We start from the raw sequence: 8,897 nt of genomic DNA, 5'->3' as shown, positions 1-8,897 counted from the left end.
TAAAAAGTTGTACAATTAATAAAGAAGAAATGAAAGGCTAAAGTAATTACATGAGCATCTTCTTCCATAACTGCATGATATCAAATCAAGAGATAGAGCAGTATTAGTAACTTAAACAAAAAAAACTAATGTCTGTAATTTCTTGATCCAATAAAGAAAAACAAGTCATGTGGCCTTTACTCGTTTATATATGTGAATTTCAAAACCAGAGCTAGTGCAAATTTGACTAACTAATTCTTGACGAGGAAGATTTGAGAAAATTCTTGGAGTGGACGTCGAAAATTTGACATAAATGATCAACAATGTAATCTCAATTTTTTTAGAAAAAAGGCGTAGGGAGCATAATTCTCGTTGAAAAGGTAAATATTAACGTACTGTGAATCTAAGATCTATATTGCGCTAAAGGAGAGTAGACAGAATTTTATATAAAAAAAAAAAAAAAAAATTGTTGACCTGACTGGCGCTCATTCTCCCTCACAAATTGTCCCTTATTTAAAATTATATAGCTTTAATATTAAATACGAAATAAAAAAATTAAATATAACTTTTAAATAATTTTAATATACTACTCCCTCAATTCCATAGCAATAGAGTCATTTTGTCATTTTGGTACGTTCTATAGTAATAGAGTCATTTCCCTTTATAGTAAAAGTAATATATTTTTCCACACCTACTTTACTCTCTCTTACCTTTTTTCTCTCTTTATCTCTCTACCTTTTTCATTTTTCACTTTATTCTTTCTTTACTTAACTCACTTAACACAATTTTTTCTTACGGAGGGAATATTAAAGAGAGCATATGTTTCTCAAATTCAGTTTAGTTGTGCTGATGTCCAAATATTTCTCCCACGATTTGAAATCAATTCAGCGAGCCCTCTTAGTCTTGTATCACCAATGCTCAATTCCTCAACTCAAGCAAATCCACTCCAATTTAACCGTCACCGGCGCAATCCGCTGCTCCTCTTTCTTCAGAAAACTCATTGCTCGTTTCGCGATTCTCGATTTCTCTCATGCGGTGGCCCTGTTGCGCGTCTCTCCTCATCTCTCCGCATCCGGGTGGAACACTGCCATCAGCGCTTCATCCCAAAATCACCCCCCAGGAAACGCGTTCCTCCTCTTCAAACACATGATCCATCACGGCTTCTCACCCGATAATTACACATTCTCCTTTATTTTCCGTGCCTGCGCTCAGTTTTCCGACGTTGTTCCGGCGTTGATGTGCCACACCTTAGTGATAAAATTGGGCTGGGAGCGTCACGATTACGTGCAAAACGGGTTGGTGCATTGCTACGCTAGCTCTGAGTCCATTGAATTTGCGCGGAAGGTGTTTGATGAAAGTCCTGATCGGGATGTAATCACTTGGACTGCGCTCATCAATGGCTATCTAAAGAGGGGTGAGCTCAGGCACGCGCGGGAGCTGTTCGATGAAATGCCTCACAGAAATGCGGCTTCTTGGAGCTCCATGATAAATGGGTATGCACAAATGGGGATGTTTGTGGAGTCCTTGCAAACTTTCAGTGCAATGCTGATTTCCGGAACACAGCCTAATTATTCTGCGATAGTCGGAGCGCTCTCGGCCTGCTCGTATCTCGGTGCACTGGCGCAGGGCGTGTGGATTCACGCGTACATCGATAGGAGAGACATGGAGTTGGATGGAGTGTTGGGGACAGCACTAGTCGATATGTACGCAAAATGTGGATGTATCGGCATGGCTCGTGATGTCTTCGACAAGATTCCATACCGAGACGTATTTGCTTATACCTCTTTGATCTCTGGATTGGCTGATCACGGGGAAAGCAACGATGCTCTGGAGGTGTTCAGAAGAATGGAGGACGAGGGACATCGTCCAAATGAAGTGACGTTCGTATGCGTGCTGTGTGCGTGCAGCAGAGCTGGTTTGGTGGAAGAAGGGTTGAGGATTTTCAAGAGAATGAAAGATGTGTACGGGATCGAGGCGAGGCAGAAGCATTACGGCTGTTTGGTGGATCTTTTGGGACGAGCGGGGATGGTGGATGAGGCGGAGAAGGTGGTGGCGGATGTGTGGAGCGAGGGGGACGTGTGCATGGTAGGAGCGCTAGTGAACGCGTGGAGGGTTCATGGTGGTTCGAGTTTGGAGAAGGCGTTGGTTGTTGATGGGCTGAGTGAGCAGAGCGGGACTGGTGTTCTTGTTTCGAATATATATGCATCTTTGAATAAATGGGAAGATGTGGAGAGAGTGAGGAAGGATATGGCGGAGAGAAAGGTGAAGAAGATTGGTGGATGTAGCTTGGTTGAATTGGATGGTGTGGTGTTGGAGTTTGGTACTGGAGATACCTCTGCTATGTTTTCAACCTCTTAAAATGTAATTGTAGTAAAATACTAATGTCAGTAGAGATTTTTTTTAATCAGTAACATAAATCTTTCTCTGATTTTGAAATTGTTTTTAAGGGTGTGTTTGGGAACATGGAATTGGATGTGTGGAATTGGAATTGGAGCCTTCAATTCCAAATCCAATGTTTGGCACCACAAAAATGTTTGGATTTGGAATTGAATTCTTCCAATTCCACAATTCTAATTCCATGAAATCACAAAAGAATTCTAATTCCAATTCCATAAATTCCATGTAAAAACGGGTTGGAATTAAAAAAACGCGGACCCTAATGGGTCAAAATAGAAACGGGTCATATAAAAACTGAAATATGCAGCACTTTTTCGTTTCTCTCTCCTCGCGTCTTTTTCCTCTCTCCGGCTCTTCGCGTGCCCTAGCTCTTTCTCTCTGCAATTGCGCCGTGCCGTGCCCTAGCCGCTTCATCTGTGTGATCGATTGATGGATAATCAGGTGAAGAATCAAATTCCTTATCATCAATTTGATTAGTTTTGTTTCGTATGTGATGGAAAGCCACGGTGAAGTTCTTAATTTTTTGTTTGAGTTTATTTGAAATTTTGTTGTTACGAATTAATTTTACTTGCTCATCCTCCGATTCTTGCTTCGATTAAGATTAATTGTTGCTAAATGCCAACCCTTGTTTCCCTAGATTTTTTTCGTGCATTGGTTGTCTATCTTGAATTTGTGCGTTTATTAAGTGCTTTTCCTTCCTTTTTCTGCTGCCATTGTTGTGGTTAGTGCTTACTATCGTCCATCCGCACTTCATTTTGGTTAATTTTTGTTCGTTTGTGATCTTAAAGTTTTCGTAAATTCATCCGGTCTACGGAACTTCAATTTCGAAGTTAGATGTTGTCAGTACACTGTTTTTTTTTTGTCTGTGATTTGTGTTGGATCTTTCTCAGAGATTGGGTTTATCGATTCTGATCTTATATGGTATTCTAATCTGATCCTCATTTCTGGTTAATTTTTAAGCATCCCAATGGTACTATTTGTTTGTTGTATATAGTAGTACTTGTATAATTTGGTTTTCAATGAATGATAATGTTGTTTTCTTATAAATGTGTTTCTATAGTTTCGCTGAATGATAGCTTGCGGCGTGCAGCAAAGAACTAGTGCCACTGGTGGATCATCTTGAAGAGGTTCTTGGTAGTAATCATGTTAGGAGGAGTAAGTTATGGAATAATGGAAGTTGGTTTGTGCTGATAGAGCACGAGAGGAAGAGGCCGTGCTGCGTGATGGAGTGCCAGAAGTTGTTCGTTGATGAGTGTATGCGCACACTGCACAGAGTGAGGGTCTCTCTCTGAGAGTGGTGGTGCAGGTCCTCTTCTCTGAGCAGTTTAAGATAAGCAATCCGGTTTCCATGAAAGAGGGTGGGGAGTCACTGTACCAGCCCATGGTGCCAAACCGGAAGACATTTTTGGAGGGAACTCCTCAATCATTTCAAGAAGGATAGACAACGGCAAAGAAGGACATCAACACTCTCAAGTTCAAGCTGGAGACTGTCAAGACCAAGTATTTGGAGCTTCAGAACGACATGGAGACATTGCAACGTGACTTCAACAAGCTGACCAAGCCCAAGCAGACGTCGGCATGAACATCCGGATGGACAAAATTCAACAAAAGCTTACGAAGATGGCAGACGGCAATGACAAAGGATCCCAACTGCCAACTACTAGAAGATGGAGAAACTCCATTCCTTGAATTGCTTTGCTAGTGCTGCTGCTGTTATTTCTACATGTGATTTCTGTTTAGACTGCTTAGAGATGCAATATTGACATGATTTTCATTGTTGATAATAGAAATTAATTATCATTGCTTAGTTATTTTTTTACTTATATAATAAAAACTTTTGAATTTTAGAATATGAAAAAAAAGTAAAAATATGTTATTTATTAAAAAGTAACTATTCTAAAAAGTTTATTTTAAAAAAATTGAATTTTAAATTGAATTCTAGTTCAATTCCAATTCCTTTGTTTTGAGTTACCAAACAAAGGATTTGGAATTATAATACAATTCCGTGTCAATTCTATAACTATACCAAACAAAGGATTTGGAATATAATTCAATTCTTTCCAATTCAATTCCATAGAATTTCAATTCCAATTCAATTCCAATTCAATTCCAATTCCGTTTCCTAAACGGAACCTAATAGAAATTTTAATATAGATTAATTAACCCACCCACTTGGTGGGTTAATTTAAACATCAAACATAAAAAATGGGGCTGGCCCGAAAACTAACACATGCTAAATACATATTTTAATTTATATACCGAACAGCAACTAGACCTAGGAAAGTATTACTCCTAACATAACTACCAAACGGGTATTACGTCATATATATTATGTCTAAAATTCATTTTCCTTTAATAATGACGTGTATTAAGCCTTTAATCTACCGAAAATTTCGGTTGATTTTTTTTCATATTGAATTTTCAGTAAGATATATGGTATAGTTGTTTTAGTAAGGTTTAATATAGGGCTGCAATTTTTGACATGATACGATAATCCAACACGAATCCACACGAAATTATTGGGTTGGGTAAAGCCTTATTGGGTTGACCCGTTAAGAACGTGATAATTCCGGGTTTGGTTCGGGTTGGATGAGGGTTGGGTCGACTTACCCATTAAGAAATAATATTATTATTTATAAAAATATATTTTACTTTAATTTGTTAGTTTCTTACAAATCAGATTTTAATCGTACAAAATAGATTTTAATTGTGTAAATTATGTTGAAAAATAAGGTTTAATAGTGTAATATTAGATTTAATCGTGTAATATCAAGTCGTAATGGTGTAATATCAGATTCGGGTCGTTATCGTGTCCTGTCAACCCAAATTATATGGTGTCATTAACGGGTTCGTGTCAGATGCGGGTCGTGTTCGGGTTTGAAGGTAGCAGGTTGGGTTAGTGTTCGAGTTTAGAGTTTTCTTAACAGTTCGGGTTATGCCTTATTGGGTTGGGTCGATAGTAGGTTGACCCGATAACGACCCAATCTGCATGATTTGCTACCCCTAGTTTAGTATTAGGAATTGGAATTTACCTATTCTTGACGGTAATAATATAATCAAGTTCCCTCAAAAAATATCATCAAGTAAATCAGGAAATATAATTTACCTGGAAAAATATACATTTTAATTATATTTTATATGTAATTTTTTAACATATCGGTCCTAACGCTAAAATTGACCAAACTACGCCAATCTAGGTAAAAAATCTTCAAATTTATTGATGTTAATTTTTTATACCATAATAATTTGCTTAAACAATGTTAAATTTTTAAGGTCCAAAGTAAATAAACCAACCTAATATTGAAGATTTGCTGCATTTGCACGTAGAATAACGAAGTTTCATTATCTTTTCCTTTTTAACAAAATATAAGCCATAATTAAATTACGAAATGTAAGGGTAGCTGAAATAAGAAATGGATTCATTACCAAAAGGGAAAAGAAACGGATATATAATAGGATCAATATTCTCATTTATACTTGGCAATAACCTTCAAATTTTTCTCGCCAATATTTAAAGTAAAATGGCGACTCCTCTGCAAAATATATTGGTATTTATTGTTTTGGCATTTTCTTTAGGTTTTACAAGTGAATTAGAAGCTGCCAAAATAGTGTATGTGCCATGGAGCTTCTCTACTGTTCAAGCAGCCATTGATTCTGTGCCATCAAACAATAATAATTGGATCGTCATCGATATCAAGGCTGGGATTTACAAGTACTTTCTTTTCTCAATTTGCGTTTTTAATTATTAATTGTATTTGTGTTCTTCTCCTTTTAATGATTTTTCATCTTTTATTCCATGGTTTCTTGTTTAGGTTAATGTGTTATATTGGTGCTAGGGATAGAGCTAGGCTTTGATATTCGAAAATATAATTCCGTCCATCGAATTAGTACTCTCTCCGTCCCAAGAAAGATGACCCCTTCCTTGTGTGTCATGGGATTATATGCAATTTTAGTATTAAGTGGAAAGAGTAAGGTAAAAGAGAGAGAAAAGTATAGATAAATGGGCATCTATTTTTAGGAATGAATCATCTTGATTGAGACAGACTAAAAAGAAAAGTTATCATTTTCGGTAGGACGAAAATAAAATTGTAATTTTGTCCACCAATAGTTACAATCGTATCTCCATATGCAATATGCAATGGACGCAGAAATTTGTTTCTGGTAGGGCCTACATATATATTCTGAATTTTGATTTTAAAGTTTTGAAAATAATTTTCATATATATTCTTTTGATGATACATTTTTGCACGACAATTCACATAAAATACTGGAAATTTAACAATGTAATGCTAGTAAAAAAATGAGCTTGATAAGGGCTTAAGCCCCTCGTTATCACCACGTGTGTTCGCCAATGCATATGTATATATATCAAGAAATTAGAACTAATTAAAATCACTGTATTACTAAAAACACGTAGAATATCAAGCAAGGTTTACCAAGCATTTCTCTATTCTCCAATAAAATTCATTGTGTGTAAGTGTGTGTTATGTGTGCAGTGAGAAGGTGACAATCCCTTCAGACAAGCCATTTATTCATCTAAAAGGAGAATATGGAAAAACTTCAATTGTTTGGGGTGCAATCGACTCTATATTCGATTCTGCAACTTTTGATTCCTTGGCTGATAATATTCTTGTAACGGGTATCAATTTTGTGGTAAGAATAGGAATTTAATTTATTTCAAATTTGTTACTAGTGAATGACTATTCTATTCAACAGAACTCCTACGATTGTCCATTGAGAAAGGGCGGGAATCCGGCGAAGATAGCGTTGGCGGCGAGGATCGCCGGCGACAAATCGGCTTTTTATGATTGTAGTTTTTCAGGGTTTCAAGATACATTGTACGATTACGATGGCCGGCATTATTTCAAGAGATGCAACATCACCGGAGGTGTTGATTTTATATTTGGGAATGGACGATCTTTATATGAGGTACCAAACCAAATTCTAAATTTTTATTTAATTTTTTGCTTGATTGAGTTTTTTTTCTTTAATGAAGTATATACATGCATGATGATTTTACTTTTCTAAATTGTCGAATTTGTTAAAAATTATCTTCATTCTTTACTAGATTGAACCTACTAAAGACCAAATTGTTAGAGATCATATATACCAATAGTGTGCTTGTTTGGTAGCTTAGATAACTCAAAATGTACTCCCTCTGTCCCATTAAATATGCAACATTTGGGAATCGGCACGGGTTTTTATGTAGTATTGTTTTGTGAGTTAATGAAGATAGAGTAAAATAAGAGAGATGAAAAAGTAGAGATAAAGATGTTTTCATTTTATGAAATGTTTCATTTTTAATGGGACAAACTAAAAAGGAAACATTTCATTTCTAACGGGACAGAGGGAGTATGAGTTATCTGGGTTTATTGAAGTGTTTGGTAGATAAGATGGTTTATCTATATGGCCCATGTTTGGCTCTTAGGCCCATTGCAGCCTACCAAAGCCGGTAATAAATTAATTCACTTGTCTAGTTAATTCATTAGCCGAAAAGGATGGCTTAACATCTCATAATTTTTATCTTGATTCTCATCTTAAAGTTCATCTCTCTTTAACTATCGTGTGTTATCTTAACATGTCTAACAAATTAGCATAAAGAATGCCCCTTCCAATTTCTTTTTTTTTTCTATTGTCAAATTTGTTAGAAAATTATATCCAAACATTATACACTAGTAGGACTAGTTAATGATATGTTTCCCATTGCTGTAGGACTGCACCATATCAGTGGATCCTGATTCACAGCTAGATGACAACTTTGTAGGTTACATCACTGCTCAAGGAAGAGAAAATCCAAATGATAATACTGGTTTTGTTTTCAAATATTGCAATGTGATTGGAAATGCCAAGGTGTATCTTGGGAGAGCTTGGAGGCCTTATTCCAGAGTCATATTCTACTACTCGTATCTCTCAGATATCATCCTTCCTCAAGGATGGGATTCTTGGAATAATGATGTGTAAGTACTTTTCCTCAATTTCCTATCATTCAAAATTCCTAGATATTCAAAATAACGATGTTGAACATGCTAACTCTTCAAATACACAATTATATATACATATTGTTTTTTGGTTTCGGCTTTGTTGCTTTTGTACTTGCTGTATGTCGTGGCTTTGTTGAGTTAAGGTGTGCTCTGTTTTGCTATATCATTTCTTTGTTTTGCTAACGGTGTTGCTGGTGTGCCTTCTTTCTCCTTGGTTGAATTTTTGCTCACTATTGATTTCATGTTCGTGCATTTTGTATGAAATATGTGACATTTTTTCAATTCCATTATTGTTGTATGTGATGCAGATATAAGTTAACCTTCGTTGAGGAACAATGCCGTGGATTAGGTTCGGACAAGTCGAGCCGAGTGAAGTGGGAGAAAACATTAGGCCAAGGGGAGTTGCAATATCTAACAAGCATTTCTTACATTGATAATGAAGGATGGCTGTCCAAACTACCTTCTTATTAACTGATTAATTAATTTTAAGAATTTCTAACAGTTCATTAGACTTAGGTAGGTTGTGTTTTTGAGACTTTA

General features: G+C 36.2%; 2 protein-coding genes across 3 annotated transcripts; both read left to right on the top strand.

Annotated features, from left to right (window-relative positions):
- The first annotated feature begins 822 nt into the window (after positions 1-822).
- Positions 823-4,187, top strand: LOC125195974 (pentatricopeptide repeat-containing protein At5g06540-like). Of its 2 annotated transcripts, none has more exons than XM_089063681.1 (2): positions 823-2,817; positions 3,467-4,187. In XM_089063681.1, the coding sequence occupies exon 1, from the start codon at positions 829-831 to the stop codon at positions 2,335-2,337; it is 1,509 nt and encodes a 502-aa protein (XP_088919807.1). In that variant the 5' UTR covers positions 823-828; the 3' UTR covers positions 2,338-2,817; positions 3,467-4,187. The 2 variants fall into 2 exon arrangements, with proteins under 2 accessions (XP_088919807.1, XP_047950249.1); XM_048094292.2 differs by having other exon boundaries at positions 3,437-4,187.
- LOC125195966 (putative pectinesterase 55) lies at positions 2,806-8,828 on the top strand. Its single transcript, XM_048094281.1, has 7 exons — positions 2,806-2,817; positions 3,453-3,630; positions 5,953-6,088; positions 6,873-7,029; positions 7,093-7,305; positions 8,089-8,333; positions 8,666-8,828. Exons 1-7 carry the CDS (start codon positions 2,806-2,808, stop codon positions 8,826-8,828), a joined length of 1,104 nt encoding a protein of 367 aa, XP_047950238.1.
- The last annotated feature ends 69 nt before the right edge of the window (positions 8,829-8,897 follow it).

Source organism: Salvia hispanica, chromosome 2 (assembly GCF_029641045.1).
Source record: "Salvia hispanica isolate PSC_SH4W2 chromosome 2, Shi_PSC_v1, whole genome shotgun sequence".
In the NCBI taxonomy this organism is placed as follows: domain Eukaryota; kingdom Viridiplantae; phylum Streptophyta; class Magnoliopsida; order Lamiales; family Lamiaceae; genus Salvia; species Salvia hispanica.
This window is presented reverse-complemented; position numbering and strand designations above follow the sequence as displayed.

Excerpts from the sequence above, each read along its gene's own strand:
- LOC125195966 (XM_048094281.1), top strand. Across the intron at positions 3,631-5,952 it reads GAAGTTGTTCGTTGATGAGT|GTTTTACAAGTGAATTAGAA; the intron begins GTATGCGCACAC and ends CATTTTCTTTAG. Across the intron at positions 7,030-7,092 it reads TAACGGGTATCAATTTTGTG|AACTCCTACGATTGTCCATT; the intron begins GTAAGAATAGGA and ends TCTATTCAACAG.
- LOC125195974 (XM_089063681.1), top strand. The coding sequence starts at position 829 with ATGTCCAAATATTTCTCCCACGATTTGAAATCAATTCAGCGAGCCCTC.